The following is a 17,487-nucleotide window of genomic DNA, read 5'->3' on the forward strand; positions in this document are numbered from 1 at the left end:
GTTTCCGTGGCACGAGCTGTAAAGGCACAGTAATATTCTGAAGCAGCTCATTTGCATTTAAAGATACACATGCATGAAAACAGCATGTTTTTGCTTCAACTCAAAAATGGCCATTTACAACATAGTGGGGCCTATAATTAGTGCTGTCGATTAATCGCAATTAATAACATCTAACATAAAAATTTGTTTACATAATATGTGTGTATATGTATTATTATATTTATATGTGTGTGTAATACTGTACACACACACACACACACACACACACACACACACACACACACACACACATATTTATACATATAAATATCTGATTTGATTTGATTTGATTTGACAAAACCAGGCATAATAAATTATCTGTGGAGTATTTTGAGCTGAAACTTTACAGACACATTCTGGGGACACCTGAGACTTATATTAGGCTACATCTTGTAAGGAAAAAGTATTGTTCATTTGGATGGCACACAGTGCGCTCACAGCAGAGAGCTCTCAGGGAACAAAACACAGACACATACGCAGTAACGGAGACAACACATGACACACACACACACACACACACACACTGGAAACGCAACATAGAGCAACGTATACACCTGGAACTCGGCACCCAGAGGCATGTCACAACCAAGTGTGAGAAACACCAACACCTCTCTCCTGCAAAGTTTGTAACCTATGCACTGGCACACAGCCCAGCTGCACAAATCACTTCACCGCTATGGGAACACAATGTGTGTGTGTGTGTGTGTGTGTGTGTGTGTGTGGAGGCAGAGCCGCGCTTAAACCCGCCCTCGAGAGAGATCTCATTTCCCCTAAAACCTCCCATTTTTCCTCCGCCGATGATCTGTCTCGCCTGTACCTCTATCCTGCTCCACTAGCCCGGTCATGGAGCTCGCAGCGAGGTGTGTGTTCCTGCTCTCCAGCTTCGCCGCGCTCGCAGCGCTCGATCTGGACGCGATTGAGCCCGGCTTCTATGTGGAGACCAGCAGCCCATCAGATGTGATCGACTATAAAGATCCCTGCAAAGCTGGTGAGCACGAAAGACATTTGTTTACACTGCTTTGATAGATGCAAGCTTTCGCGCGAGCCACGTAATGCTGCTTTGAGACTGTGCGAACTATAAACTGTAGATGACAGCGGAGCCGCGCAAAATAAACACGCGATCCACGGCGTCACTAAACACTCACATACTTTGCGCAAAGTGTACTTGTTGTTGACACAACGGTGTCTGAAAGATTACGCGATGTTTTGACATCCAACACGAAACTTTACCTGGAGGTGTTTTCTTTTGTCAGATCACAGCCGAAAAGTTTTTCCTTCGTTTTTTGGGGGTTTGTTTACAAGAAATTTCGAGCAAGTTTGAATTTGCGCACGGTTGAAATTCAACATTGACATTGTGTAAATGTTAATACAAGTGCAATTACAATAAAAGTAAAAAAGTATTTGCGAAACTTCTCATTGTGATTGGGATTTTGGGATGGTTTGCAACAAAGTTGTAGATTGGGTTGCTATAGCTATCTTTATATATCTATATTTATTATTCCCGAGATAGTGTTCTCCGTTTTAGCGTTGGAACATCCCCCCCTTTGCCATGTCACTCTGTTGAATGATGTAGTGACCGGCCGGCTAGATTTTCCTGCACAAGGTGAACTACGTCATCAATCACAATAGTTGCCTTATGACGTAGGGGATCTATTTTTTCCCATTGCTACCACTAAACTAAGAGTTAATACTGCATACCTTTTTAAATATGTGAAACTGAGTAGTATTCTACATTGCTGTCACATGACCTTATTGCATGCCTGTTTAATTTAGTAAGTGGCACCCTGTTGACATAAATCTGGTTATAATATGTTGCATTTGTAAATATGAAAAAAAAATGGTACTAATGATTTGAGGTAAATAAATGTAAAAATCATGGTTCATTTGTTACACAACTGAAAATAATATGCACACATACACTGCAAATATAGTAAGTGCAGTATAGCTGTAGGCTACGACATCTTGCACGCAACCAAAGTTATAAAAAGTGCTTTCCCTGAATGTCCCCAATTTCATGGCTAGACCAGACTTGTACCGTATACCCACATATTCCTGAGGATAACTTTATCTTGACCTAAAATCAACCAATTATATGTGATATAATTACGGTTTAGTAGCTCTAGGGAAGTAATTAATTCTTTGGGTCCCAAGAGAAGCAATGGCTATTTTCACATGTCGTGTTGTCAGGGCAAGTGCCCTTATTTTGTTGTTGGAGGTTATTGAGTTTCACAGCTGAAAATGTTTACTAGGAGGGAATGGCCCCAAGAACGGCAGGGCAAAACTTTCAGCATCTGACTAGTGCTTGAAATTTCTCTGGATTCTTAAAGGTGCCTCCCTCAACTTTATGTTTAGGCGACAAGTGTTCTTTTTTTTTTAGGGTAAAGTACTTTCTCCAATCCCAGATTAATATTAAGGGACCGCTTTAAGTAATCCATTGCTTGGTTGATTTCTCTTAAAGGATTAGTTCACCCAAAAATCGTTCATCTTCGAAACACAAATGGAGATCTTTTTAAGGAAATCTGAGATATTTCTGTCCCTCCATTGACAGCTGCGCAACTACCACTTTGACGCTTGGCAATCGCTTTCTAGGATGAACAGATTTAATTTCGGCTTTTATTCACATATTCATTAGCTCACACATCAGTTGTGGTAAACGGAAGCTCAAGCATGTTCGCTTGACGTGTGAGAACCAATGAGGTTTGTTCTTGCGAGTCAAGCGGGTTCGGTTGAGCTTCTGTTTATGTTCGCCAATCAATGTTAATATGTGAATAAAAGCCTAAATTCAATCTGTTCATCATATAAAGCGACCGAGTCTCTTCAGGAAATTTGAACTAAACTGCTCAATTCAAAAGGATTAGTTTTACGATCTCTCAGAGGTACAGAAATCTCTCAGATTTCATCAAAAAGATCTTCATTTGTGTTCCGAAGATGAACGAAAGTCTTAAGGGTTTGGAATTTTTGTGTGAACTAACCCTTTAAAAGTGTAGATAAACACTGTGACTCTGTGGTGCTATAAAACATTGCTGTTTGTTTGAGCGCCCTGACCCTCAACAGAGCAAAAGTGGCTCAACCAATGGTTGAGATTGGGGCGGCATTATCTCTTTAGCCAACCAATGACAGACGAGGAGGGTTTTCTGAGAAACCAGTTTGTTTTTGCTCTTCTGTGACAGTAGAATTTGAGAACTGTGATCAATAACTAAACATTTTAGGTGCTTGTCTGTCCATACAGGTTTGGATTGGAACAACATGAGAGCGAGGAAATGATCATTTTCATTTATAGGGTGAACTATCACTTTAAGAGAACAACTGATCTGCTATGAAATTGAGGAACAGAACTTTAATTTAGCTTTAGGTTTCTACAGAACATTGACTGTAATCTTCAGCTTGTGGTGGGATGTTGTGGATTTCCTTTGTTTTTCCACCTGCAGGATGACATCTCACTGGTTTGTGAGTGGATGGATTGAATCCAGGTTTCTTAAAGCTCACACAGGGGTCACTCCGGAGACGTGTAAAACCTCAGAGATCTTGGTCTCTATTAACTTGTCTGCTACTCCTCTCCACCTCCTTCCTAACTCCCTCTCTTTCATCTTCCTCTTTTTCACTCTTTCAGGCCTAGCTTTTTTTCCTTGTCCTCATTTGCAGCTGAATGGGGTGCTTGGCTGTTCATTTTTACATTTTCACCCCTCTGAGAGACAGACGAGTGGCTATAGGACAATAACGCAGCCCACCAGCTGAAATTGGTATTCCAGGCAGATTAGGCTGGTTGACCCGCAAAGGCTCAGGGGGCCGTCGATCTCATACTAGGATTAACTTCCCAGATTGTTCTGTCACTCTGTGATTCAGGCTCTCCAGCGACGTTAAGCCAAAGCCATTCTGTTTTGGTGTGTGGCTCCTCGCTATCGCATTTCATGCATCATTCGAGTTAGCTTAGCTAAGAGAAGTGGCTATATTTTGGCTTTCTCTACATGTTTGTGTTTGTTTGTTCGGTACATGAGCTTTTCGTAAAAAGGAAGCCATGTATTTACACTGGATGTCGTGAGTCAGAGTTCAGTGGCCGTTATGACGCGATGCACCGATTATCCGTTCATTCACAGCTGTTCATCTCCTTTTTTTATAAACATGTTTTCGCAATTTTATAGTTTGGTCATCACAATCTCCGAACAAACAGATTTCGCAAGGCCAGTGTGGAAGTGATGCCCTTAATTTTTGTCTGTGAAACTTCCTCAGAACATTGGTTTTCGCTGGTCTGTATAGAGTATTGGCCAATCTTTCATTACACCTAATACCTTAACTATGATGTCAATACCCATAGTGCCTTGCTCTCGGACCTGATTGGACTGTTGTAAACATGTCTATAACCTTAGAGAGCGCTCGCCTTTCTAAACAACACACCCTTCGTCCCGCTCAGATCTGAGTGGTAGAGGAGGACGGGGTTTGGGATTGGTTCTGGATGGAACCCAAACGGCCCAGCTGTAGCAGAGATTATGTGAGACGAGAGGTCTGCGTTTACGAGAGAGGAGTAGGAACACAGATGTAAAGTGCCTTGTTTACACTTCATCCAAAGAGAACGTTCATGGTAGAACATTCATGACGCTAAAACTCGCCACATATCTGACCTGAATTACATAACATTACTTACATTCACACCACCGAAATGTTATTCGTTTATAAATCTGTTTTTTAAGGGAAATATTCAAATGAATTGATTGCAAATATTTAGGGCATAGTAAAAATATTAAATGATCACCCTCAATTCATTTAAACATGTTTGACTTTCTTCTGTGGAACACAAGAGAAGATATTTTGAAGAACACAATGAAAGTCAACGGGGTCCAAAACAACGAGGCCTTTTTCAAAAATGTTCTTCTTTTGATGTTCCACTGAAGAAAGTCAAACCGATTTGGAACATGCAGGGTGAGTAACAGATTTGACTTTTTTCGGTAAACTATCCAAATACAAATGTTTTTTCGCTTGCTGTTATATCTCACGCACAGTCTAGCATTGAAGTCTTCAAAATATTCTCAAAATCATGAGCCCATCTGGATGTGTTCCACTTATGATGATTCACCAGACCTTTCGAGTGCAATAACAAAATTGTGTCGTCTTTACACTGGAGTCGTACAATCATGAGTACCTTCTGACCTCCTCCGATATCAATGGTTGTTGTTTCCACATTTGTCTTCTGTTATTTTCATTTGCGTTGTACATTTTCCACTAGATTTTGAAAGCTGTGAGTGTTGCCACCTAGTGGACCCACGAATTGGTGCAATGAAAAAATTAAGTGCACTTTCCGCTTTAAAGTCAGCATGAAATAGCATGAAATCTATTTTCTAAATGCGTGTTATATCGTGAACATTAATTCGTGTCAATATTTTTAAAATGTCAAAACTGGACGTTCCCTTGAAAACGACAGACCTTTCTCTGGTTGCGAACGCAGGATTCTCCAATCATTTAATCTGCTTAAACCCGCCGCTTCAAGCTTACCTGCTTTCACTTGTATCCACTTTGAGTGCCACAGCTGCATCTCAACATCCAATCAAAAACTGATGCACAGAACCAAGTCCCCGCCCTACACTTTCTCCTTGTCGATATTCCATTTCGATTGAACGTGCATCACTATATGGAAAAAAAGATCTGTTGCTACTCTTGTGTCATGGCGACTTTTACACTCACTGTGAGGCAAGATCGTCATGTATAATGACTTAAATTTAGGCCTTTTCCTCACATATTTTTTTTATAGGACTTAAAGGTTTAGTTTACCCAAAAATGATAATTCTGACATCATTTTCTTATCCTCTTGTTGTTCCAAACCCCGTAAGACTTTCGTTCATCTTCGAAACACAATCCAAATGAATTGAGCGGTTTAGTTCAAATTTTCTGAAGAGACTCGATCGCTTTATATGATGAACAGATTGAATTTAGGCTTTTATTCGCATATTAACATTGACCAGTGAACATATACAGAAGCTCAACCGAACCCGCTTGACTTGCGAGAACAAACCTCATTGGTTCTTGCTGAAGCTCAAACGTGCTGCGTAACACGAGAATGAACCTCATTGGTTCTTGAGGAAGCTCAAACGTGCTGCGTAACACGAGAATGAATCTCATTGGTTCTTGAGGAAGCTCAAACGTGATGCGTAACACGAGAATGAACCTCATTGGTTCTTGCAGAAGCTCAAACGTGATGCGTAACACGAGAATGAACCTCATTGGTTCTTGAGGAAGCTCAAACATGCTGCGTAACACGAGAATGAATCTCATTGGTTCTTGAGGAAGCTCAAACGTGATGCGTAACACGAGAATGAACCTCATTGGTTCTTGCAGAAGCTCAAACGTGATGCGTAACACGAGAATGAATCTCATTGGTTCTTGAGGAAGCTCAAACGTGATGCGTAACACGAGAATGAACCTCATTGGTTCTTGAGGAAGCTCAAACGTGATGCGTAACACGAGAATGAATCTCATTGGTTCTTGCAGAAGCTCAAACGTGATGCGTAACACGAGAATGAACCTCATTGGTTCTTGAGGAAGCTCAAACGTGATGCGTAACACGAGAATGAACCTCATTGGTTCTTGAGGAAGCTCAAACGTGATGCGTAACACGAGAATGAACCTCATTGGTTCTTGAGGAAGCTCAAACGTGATGCGTAACACGAGAATAAATCTCATTGGTTCTTGAGGAAGCTCAAACGTGATGCGTAACACGAGAATGAATCTCATTGGTTCTTGAGGAAGCTCAAACGTGATGCGTAACACGAGAATGAATCTCATTGGTTCTTGAGGAAGCTCGAACGTGATGCGAAACACGAGAATGAACCTCATTGGTTCTTGCAGAAGCTCAAACGTGATGCGTAACACGAGAATGAATCTCATTGGTTCTTGAGGAAGCTCAAACGTGATGCGTAACACGAGAATGAACCTCATTGGTTCTTGAGGAAGCTCAAACGTGATGCGTAACACGGGAATGAACCTCATTGGTTCTTGAGGAAGCTCAAACGTGATGCGTAACACGGGAATGAACCTCATTGGTTCTTGAGAAAGCTCAAACGTGCTGCGTAACACGAGAATGAACCTCATTGGTTCTTGAGGAAGCTCAAACGTGCTGCGTAACACGAGAATGAACCTCATTGGTTCTTGAGGAAGCTCAAACGTGATGCGTAACACGGGAATGAACCTCATTGGTTCTTGAGGAAGCTCAAATGTGCTTCGTAACACGAGAATGAACCTCATTGGTTCTTGAGGAAGCTCAAACGTGCTGCGTAACACGAGAATGAACCTCATTGGTTCTTGAGGAAGCTCAAACGTGATGCGTAACACGGGAATGAACCTCATTGGTTCTTGAGGAAGCTCAAATGTGCTGCGTAACACGAGAATGAACCTCATTGGTTCTCGTTGAAGCTCAAACGTACTGCGTAACACGAGAATGAACCTCATTGGTTCTTGAGGAAGCTCAAACGTGATGCGTAACACGAGAATGAACCTCATTGGTTCTTGAGGAAGCTCAAACGTGCTGCGTAACACGAGAATGAACCTCATTGGTTCTTGAGGAAGCTCAAACGTGATGCGTAACACGAGAATGAACCTCATTGGTTCTTGAGGAAGCTCAAACGTGATGCGTAACACGGGAATGAACCTCATTGGTTCTTGAGGAAGCTCAAATGTGCTGCGTAACACGAGAATTAACCTCATTGGTTCTCGTTGAAGCTCAAACGTACTGCGTAACACGAGAATGAACCTCATTGGTTCTTGAGGAAGCTCAAACGTGATGCGTAACACGAGAATGAACCTCATTGGTTCTAGCTGAAGCTCAAACGTGATGCGTAACACGAGAATGAACCTCATTGGTTCTTGAGGAAGCTCAAACGTGATGCGTAACACGAGAATGAACCTCATTGGTTCTTGAGGAAGCTCAAACGTGATGCGTAACACGAGAATGAACCTCATTGGTTCTTGAGGAAGCTCAAACGTGCTGCGTAACACGAGAATGAACCTCATTGGTTCTTGAGGAAGCTCAAACGTGATGCGTAACACGAGAATGAACCTCATTGGTTCTTGAGGAAGCTCAAACGTGATGCGTAACACGAGAATGAACCTCATTGGTTCTTGAGGAAGCTCAAACGTGATGCGTAACACGAGAATGAACCTCATTGGTTCTTGAGGAAGCTCAAACGTGCTGCGTAACACGAGAATGAACCTCATTGGTTCCCGCACATCAAGTGAACATGCTTGAGATATTTATATGTAAATAAAAGCCTAAATTCAATCTGTTCATCATATAAAGCGATCACGTCTCTTCAGAAAATGTGGACTAAACCGCTCAATTCATATGGATTAGTTTTACGATCTCTTTATGAACTTTTTGAACAGAATTTTTATTTCTAGGTGAACTATCCCTTTAACTTATAAATTCCAAGAAATACACCAGACAACAAATATACACAGAGGCCGCAAAGCTCTGACTGCTAGCTTGCACTCATCTGTAGCTCTCACATGGCAAATGTTGTTCTCCGTCTCTTTCCCCAGCGTGGTTTTAATAAAGCACTCTTTGACCTGATTCCCTGTTGCACCACTCACCAAGAAATGTGATGGTGCTTGAATTCCTTCTCTTCGCGTCTTCAGAGTCTGTCTCATAGCTTGGCGCGGAAAACCACAAGTACAGACCGTTCAGCTGGAGCCGCTGGCCTAGCACAGAGACTGTCATACATGCACAGCTGGTGACATCATACACTCCCATGGTTCATTTTTCTGTGGGGAGGATTGGTGGTTATTTAATGACTTTTCAAGTGATTCCGCATAATTCCAAAGAATTTCACAGTCAGAATCTGTTGGAAAAATGAGTGAAATGTTGTAGTTTTAGGCTCGTATGTGGAATAGAGTGTTTAAACTATCTCACTATATCTCATTCATGGTGATGTAATATTTTCTCAAAATTCTCTCTTATACTGATTATGCACAACTTTAGTGGTTAGACACTTGTGGCTCTCTGTTGTCATTAAAACATTGCGCTGTTTGTTTGAGCATCCCGAGCAGCCCAGCATAGCAACACTGGCTCAACCAATGGCGTGAAATTGGAGGCGGGGCTATTTTGTTGGCTAACCAATTGTGTTTGGCGATGCAAGTGGCATAGAAACAGACTTCCTTGAATATTCCATGTTCAAGAATGTTAGATTTAGATAAAACAACAAAACCTACAAAAAAAAAAATGTATTTAAATTGTAACGTTTAAGGGTTTTAGGCATTACATTGTCATTGCAGCGAAAGTGTAAAACTGGATAGAAAGGAGAGAATTAAGAAAATAAATGGGCCTAATGCTGTTGATTGAGCTTAACTGTTGAACTTGGAATATTCCTTCAAGTAAAATTATTTTTGATCCATGCCGCTTCTTTTGCTTGTGCTTTGTGATAATGATTTAAAAAAAAACCCGCTAAAACACTGAGTCTTAAAGGGATAGTTCACCCAAAAATGTTAATTAGCCCATGATTTACTCACCATCAAGCAATCCTAGGTGTATATGACATTCTTCTTTCAGACGAATACAATCAGAGTTATATTAAAAAATGTCCTGGCTCTTCCAAGCTTTATAATGGCAGTGAATGGCCGTATATTTCCATCAAAGCTCATCCATCCATGATAAAAGTGCTCCACGCGGCTCTGGCGGGTTAATAAAGACCTTCTGAAGCGAAGCGATGCGTTTGTGTAGGAAAAATATCCATATTTAAAACTTTATCGACTAAAATAACTAGCTTCCGTCAGACGGCCGTACGCATCGATTTTTACGAAAGAGTTTTTCACGCCATTTTACGTCGAAAGAGTAACCCTTGAACTTGACGCACAACGTAATGACGAATGCGGTTGCCCAGCCCTGTCTGTTTGAACTCTGAGAGGCGTCAAAGCTTACACTACTCCTACATCCATACGTCATACATCGTCAAGTGTTACTGTTTTGCCGTAAGTCGACTTGCGTAGGCCGTGAGTAAATCACGGGCTAATTTTCATTTTTGAGTGAACTATCCCTTTAATTATTGCTTTTACAGGACATAGTGACAAATGCACATAACTTGACTGTAAGGAAAATCTCTCTCAGTATTATAGGAATCTCTGGAACTTGAAAAGTGAAGGTGTCTGCTTAAAAATAGAAGGCTGTATTTCTAACCTGAAAACCCTCCCGGGAACTTTTGGAGCTTTTGGAACTTTTCTAGATAAACTCTCCCGTTTATGGAATGAAAAATGAATGAGAAGCAGTCACGCACAATTACTGTACGCCTCTCCGACTGCAGTGTCTTTTTCCTAGAGGGATTGGAGAGCTGTGTGTGTTGCGTAACATTTGTCTGTCAACATTATTTCCACAATCCGGCCTCAGGACAACAAATGAGAACGTTTAATTTGTAAGATCTTTTCCAAACGCTTCAGGATTCACCCAAACTCTCTTAGCGCTGTTGTTCACTAATTGGTTCATTCATTGAACCCGCCGCGTCTGGTGTGCAGTGGACATTTATAACTGTAAGCGAGCCAAAGATTTCCTCTCTTTCCTCCCCCTCTTGCCCTCTGGGTGAGGATCACAGAAAATGAGGGCTAGATATAGGAGATTGAGATGAGGTGAGGTGAGTGTGCCTGCAGACTGTAGGTCATTCAGTGCATGCCAGCATGGCCCAGTCCTGTGGGTTTCGGCGTCTGTCTGCCAGCTGATGTGACTGTGGCACATTCAGACCCCTCTGGCAGCTAAACCGTGAACCATACATCACCCTGCTGCACGTCTGAACCCTGACTACATCATGTCAGACTATAGTTTGAATGAATCCCATTGCATAACAGTACAGAATGGCTCTTTCGCAGTTATCCTGAACATTGTATAAGCATTCACTTCATGTGTCATTGAACGGAAGAGTGGCTCTCGGGAGCGTGTAACCGTCACATCCTTTGGATTTTCCCTGCAAACTCATCCCGAGATGTCAGTCTACAGGATAGACAACCTAGGAAGTCTGGGAAAGTCCTGTTTTTTTTTAAGTTTCGTCACAAGCTGTTTACACATTAGCTACGTTTCCATCCAAAGTTGCGAATTTAACTTGGAATATCGTAGCCTGGTTAAAACCAGACCATTCTCAGTTGTAACTGAGTTATGGTCTGGCAAAGCGTCATAGACAAATCATTTCCAGAGGGGCGTCACCAACGGACGTCGCGGATAGACCTAAACCCAATCAGAGCGATGAAGGAGATGACGTATGCAGAGCGGCGGAGAAACATCTCCGAGTGTTGTTCTTTGCTCGGTTTTTAACAAAAAGGAAACGTTCAAATCGCTTAAAACAGACGCGATAGCTGATTCGAACGAGTGATGTTCGACGGCGGCATCCATCTTTGTAATGTAGGCTACAAAATCTGCTTCAAAATCCCAGCGCTGTCGTCATCGTGTAAAGCCCGCCTCAACGTTTCTGATTGGTGCCTCGATTTCGGCGGATTGGAAATGAGCTTGAATGAGCTCTTTGCCAGACTAACTTTCAGAGCAAATCTAAATTTGCCGGAAGTTGTCTGGGTTTTCCCAGGCTAGGAAACATTTGCGAATAAATCACCATTTCCATCCAGTGAGAACAAAATCATCACTTCCTGATAAATTGCCGCTTAATATCACTAAGAAAAGTAGGAGAAGCCACTGTATGTTGCGTCACAGAGTGCACAGATGAAACGCAATAAACGTTATCTTGTTTTCGGAGGCGGTGTATGGAAGCTTGTTTCCGACTATATGGAAAGGTAATTGCGACTTTTTATCTCGCAATTCTGACTTTTCGTCTCAGAATTGCATGATTCTGAGTGACTTTTTTTCTTCAGATATAAAGTCGCAGTTGCGTGTTGCGAGTCACAATTCTGACTTTATAACACGCAATTGCGACTTTATATCTGAAGAAAAAAGTCACTTTCCCCACTTAGAATTGCACTTTATAACTGGCAATTGCGAGTTTATACCTCGCAATTCTGAGATAAAAGGTCGCAATTGTCTTTTAAAATTTTTTATTCTGTGGCGGAAACAATGCACATAAAATAGGTGGATGGAAACGGCTATTGGCAATACAAAAAGCGATTAATACATGAAAATTCTTACATATATGCAAATATATTTGAAACAATTGTCAGATTATCTAATTCCTTTTAAAGATAAGAGGAGTATTTATCTGTTTTTTTATTGCTGTTATTCAAGTTTTTTTGCTATATTAGAATAAAAGCACCAATTACACCAAATACTTTCCAGTTCATGGAAATGAAATGTCTGATAAACAGTTTGCTAAAACCAACGATTCGATGAACTGAACAAGACCTCCCGAGAGAGAGAGAGAGAGAGAGAGAGAGAGTTCTCTCAGAGTTTGATGAATGCTCAGTTTGCTCTGTTGTAAGGCTGTGCAATATAATGTAATATACAGTGTAACAGGCTATAATCTTTTGTCACGCTACTCTCTTTTTTGGAAAAAGTAGCTTGCTACTGGAAAAGCTGTGCCATTTTAAAATATTTGATATGGGATATATGACCACTTTCTTTCTTTCCCTTTGAGCACAAAAGGAGATATTTTAAAGGTCACCCCCCCCCCTTCAATTACAGTGACTTTTTCAAGCTTCAAAAAGAACAAAAAAAACACACAATAAAGGCAGCATAAATGTGGTCCATACGGAGTATGTGTGTCACTGCTTTTAGATTTTTGTTTTAACCTTCCAGCGATGCTAGCATGAGTGTTTCAGAGCCAGCTGAACGTTAGCACACAGCTTGAGTTCGTACATTTGACTCAGATAAGAGAAGGTCAAGAGAGGTAAGAACATGGAACAATCATGCGGAGGAGGAGGAAGAGGAGGACATCTGGTTTTCATACATCTGCCATTTCTAAGAACCTATATATGTTCTGATACTGTGCTTTTAAGCCAAGGAGCAACTTCCTGTTTCTTTTCTCTTGTCTCAAGATGGGATATATAAGCTATGCTACTTTCTGCTGAATGAGTTATAACAATCTAAATCCATTGCCCTGCAGCAAAAACTCCTCTGCCAAGTACAGTGAGGTCCAAAAGTCTGTGAAAATGCTTCTATTTTGCATTCTTTTCTAATTTAATGTTTTTAATTTAAAGTCAAGAATATGTGCAGTGCAGAATCTGAAATATTTCTGATTCATTTACACCATAAGGTGTTACGTTTTTTTTTCATTCTTTGAAAAATTCTAGAAAATTGCGTTTATTTCCAGGTTTAAGCTAGTGCTGGCAAATCGATTAATTGCGATTAATCCCATCTAACATAAACATTTCTTTATATATATATACACACACACACATTACACAAAATTTTATGTTAGATGCAAATAAATCGATTTGACAGCACTAGTACAAACTTTTTTTAATGTTTGTTGTAGTATTTTATTTTAGTGTTTTTTTCTAATATAAAGTTTTGAGTCATGAATAATATTATTATTTATCTTGAACTTATACCATTTGAGATAATAATTAGCATTGTACCAGAAGAAGTTAAAATAAAAGAGTTTTTATATCACGAGAAACATAAATCTAGTCTGGCCGGTAGCGTATTTAGCACATTAATTGGCCAATAAACACTCTACTCTTCCAATTTTCTTCTAAAGCAAATGAGTAAGAATATGAAAAAAAGAGAGAAACTTCCATCTCAAGATGCTCATCACATAATTCACCAGTGCGAGCCTGTTCGCCACCTCCGGCCATGCACTCCATTTGTTCAAGTTCCATTTGCTCAGCAAGATCCAACAAACAACATGAGCCCTGTAGATGTCTTCAGCATGTGTGTGTACAGAGCGCGAGAGCATGTACGGATGTTTATATATGTGTGAAGAGTGCTTTGTGAGCCGTACTGATGTGAGCAGGCAGTGAGTAATGAAGTGATTTGAAGAGTGAGGCATGTTTTCCTCTGGGAAGTGTTTAAGCAGGCTTGAGAGCATTGTGGGTGTTATATGTGCGGTAAGCAGATTTCATTGTGTGTTTATTGGCATTCTCTAACACTGGGTCACAGGTCAACTTTTCTTTCGGTTTCGACAATATTCAGCACTCGGCCCGAGATTTATGCTTGAGAAATGTTTTGTTCATGTCAGGCAGATATCTTCCCACACATCTATGCCGTTACATGTAAACATTACAGTGCGCTACCGTTGTAGTTTACTCTAATGTGCCCTTCATTTCTATAGGTTCTACTATTAAGATCTGTTCAGTGTTGTAGAGTAGCTAACTAACTAGAAGTAGTGATTAGTTTTATCTTAAGCACACTTTTACTAGCATGACAATAGTCCAGCTGTTTAAGGGCTGTGACACACCAAGCTGCTGTTGGTGAGCGTCTTTTGGGTTCGTTTTTGCGCTGTGACCCACACGATTCAGCGTCAGGGCCGTCAGGGCCGTCAGTGAGAGAAATCACTCTGTTCAGTTTAGCGAGCGACACTGAAGCTGTCAAATGCGCAACTCCTCATTTAAATGAGTAAAATCAGCTTGTAGCTAGGCTAGCTACAGTTTCAAAGTAGCTTCCCACACAAGTGTTTAAAATATATCATATAGTTAAATTATACATTTAAAAATATATTGCCCCTCAAACTATTTTGTAGGGTTCTTAACTTTAAGTATTTAGCAACACTAAAAGTTGCTAACAACATAAAATGCGCAACTTTGAACTTGCGCAACTTCGAAACTGTAGCTAGCCAAGCTACAAGCACATTTTACAAAGTAACTTCCCACACATTTAAAAAAAAAAATCAATTGTAGAGTTAAATTGTATATTTTAAAAGATATTGCCCCTTAAACGGCTTCACTGTAGTTAGCACAAGTTGCAAACCGCATTGAAGCCGTCGATTTTGTTTGTAGCTTGTAGCTTGTAGCTTGGCTAGCTACCGTTTCAAAGTAGCTTCCACAACAGTATTACTATTAGCACTTGGGTGCTAGTGGTTCCTGTCCCTGGAGTTTGTCTGTCCACATTCTCTGAAGGTTTCAGCTAATTAGCCTCACAAGAGTGTGCGCATTGTCTTCTAAATAAAGATGAGCCTCGTATGATGCATTAGAGGGAACAATATGCTTTGTTGTTGGTGTGAAACATTTAGAAAACCTTGGGAGTACTCTGTCCAATCATCTCTTTCACACCTAATTAGCCACGATAATGAGAAGGCCAACTGACCATGAAAAGCGGGTGTTCATTTGCTCACTAAGCTACTGACACCTCTGCTACGTTTACTTTGTGTAGCTCAGAATAATTCATCCCTTCTTTCTAGCGGTGACTTTGGAGGGTAAACAGATATAATGTAACCTTTGGCATGTATTTGAACTGCAGTTCATTCAACTGTAGATTGTTTACATGCACATAGAGAGCACTAAGGATACTAGGTTTAAAAATGCTAATGTGATGAGTGGTTAAGTGTTCGGATGGTTAGAGGAGCCATTATTCACACATTCAGATCGAAACGATGCAGTGAATACAATGAAAAAGGAAAATTTAGCGCAAAAATTGGTCATACAGCCCTCGAAGACATTAATTGCTGTTTTCGCTCATCAGGTGTCATTAATATTGGTGTGTAAAACAAGGGCGGTTTGGCTGATGGTTGGATCAATAGCTCTTTGTAGATAGTAATTGGTTTGTTATGGTTAGACAGACCGCAGCCACTGTTCTGACCCCCTGCTACCCTACAGCAACTGTTTCCATTTAACACAGACACGCACATGTTTGTGTGTGTGTGTGTTTAATTGTGCACGTGCAGTCACACAGACCCAACCTGGTGAATATGCTGAAACCTTTACCAAATAATTACTCAAAAGATAAATGGAAAAAATAAGTTCTTATGGGTCATTTTTGTTACAGTTTTTTAATTGGTATGGGTGGATATTGTATATTGGGGTACTAACAGTTTAGTAAAACTATGTGAGTTACGTAATCAGATTTCTTTTTTAAGTAACTAGTAAAGTAATACATTATTTTTCAATTTAAAACAAAATATTTACTTATATACGGTAGTTACTTTTTCAAACAAGTAACGCAAGTTACTTAGTTTTTCCATTTATTGACTGAAAGCTTTGCTGTCCCCATGTTGAGAGAAATGTTGTGGGAGTGTAGTCGGGAGTGTAGTCAGTTGTAACCGGGCGTAACCAGGCGTAACCAGGCGTAACCGGGCGTAACCGGGAGTAACCGGGAGTAACCGGGCGTAACCGGGCGTAACCGGGCATAAACGGGCGTAACTGGGAGTAAACTGGGAGTAAACTGGGAGTAACCTGGGAGTAACCTGGGAGTAACCTGGGAGTAACCTGGGAGTAACCTGGGGTAACCGGGAGTAACCAGGTAAATTGGTAATTGAACCTATTGGTCAATCGGGAGTAAGCATTGTGTGCGCTGTGTGAACGTGCGTTATTGTAGGTCTAGACTAAATTTGAGCTGGCATTTACTCATCTCACTTGTACAAAAACAGATTCAGTATTCCTCAAAATTACTAAAAACAGTGACATGCAAACTCAGAATATTATGCAAACCTGCAATAATTATGTTAAATAACACAAATATACTTTATGTATTTCATCATTTCACCTTTCAATTCGTCTCCCATTCATTTCCAATGTGGTCATTTTTGACCGCGAGGAGCACAAGTGTGACAATTTTTTTACAGGACCATTTAACCTTGTCGAATCATGTCGATGATTTTTTTTTTGTGTGTTCACATAGCAAGTGCCAAAACATTTACCAAGTTTCATACCATTCCAATGAAGTAAAAATTTCCTAACGTAAAATATTTTGGTCAAAAATGACAGAAAAACCACAAGAGTAACTTTCCCCAACACTAGTCATATATATATATACAGTATATACCCCTAGGCTAGACATATATATACACTCACCGGCCACTTTATTAGGTACCCCATGCTAGTAACGGGTTGGACCCCCTTTTGCCTTCAGAACTGCCTCAATTCTTCGTGGCATAGATTCAACAAGGTGCTGGAAGCATTCCTCAGGGAGTTTGGTCCATATTGACATGATGGCATCACACAGTTGCCGCAGATTTGTCGGCTGCACATCCATGATGCGAATCTCCCGTTCCACCACATCCCAAAGATGCTCTATTGGGTTGAGATCTGGTGACTGTGGAGGCCATTTTAGTACAGTGAACTCATTGTCATGTTCAAGAAACCAATTTGAAATGATTAGAGCTTTGTGACATGGTGGAAGTAGCCATCAGAGGATGGGTACATGGTGGCCATAAAGGGATGGACATGGTCAGAAACAATGCTCAGGTAGGCCGTGGCATTTAAACGATGCCCAATTGGCACTAAGGGGCCTAAAGTGTGCCAGGAAAACATCCCCCACACCATTACACCACCACCACCAGCCTGCACAGTGGTAACAAGGCATGATGGTTCCATGTTCTCATTCTGTTTACACCAAATTCTGACTCTAACATCTGAATGTCTCAACAGAAATCGAGACTCATCAGACCAGGC

At 40.7% G+C, this 17,487-nt stretch overlaps 1 protein-coding gene across 1 annotated transcript in view; it reads left to right on the forward strand.

The window, feature by feature from the left end:
* The first annotated feature begins 823 nt into the window (after positions 1-823).
* The window catches only part of bmp1a (bone morphogenetic protein 1a), a 95,437-nt gene continuing 78,773 nt past the window's right edge, over positions 824-17,487 (forward strand). Inside the window, exon 1 of the mRNA XM_056246859.1 lies at positions 824-1,027. Coding sequence (XP_056102834.1) covers positions 883-1,027 — 145 coding nt within the window. The 5' untranslated portion in view covers positions 824-882. The remainder of the gene's footprint in view (positions 1,028-17,487) is intronic.

The sequence above is a fragment of the Rhinichthys klamathensis genome, unplaced genomic scaffold (assembly GCF_029890125.1).
Source record: "Rhinichthys klamathensis goyatoka isolate OS25496 unplaced genomic scaffold, OSU_Roscu_1.1 h1tg000040l_1, whole genome shotgun sequence".
In the NCBI taxonomy this organism is placed as follows: domain Eukaryota; kingdom Metazoa; phylum Chordata; class Actinopteri; order Cypriniformes; family Leuciscidae; genus Rhinichthys; species Rhinichthys klamathensis.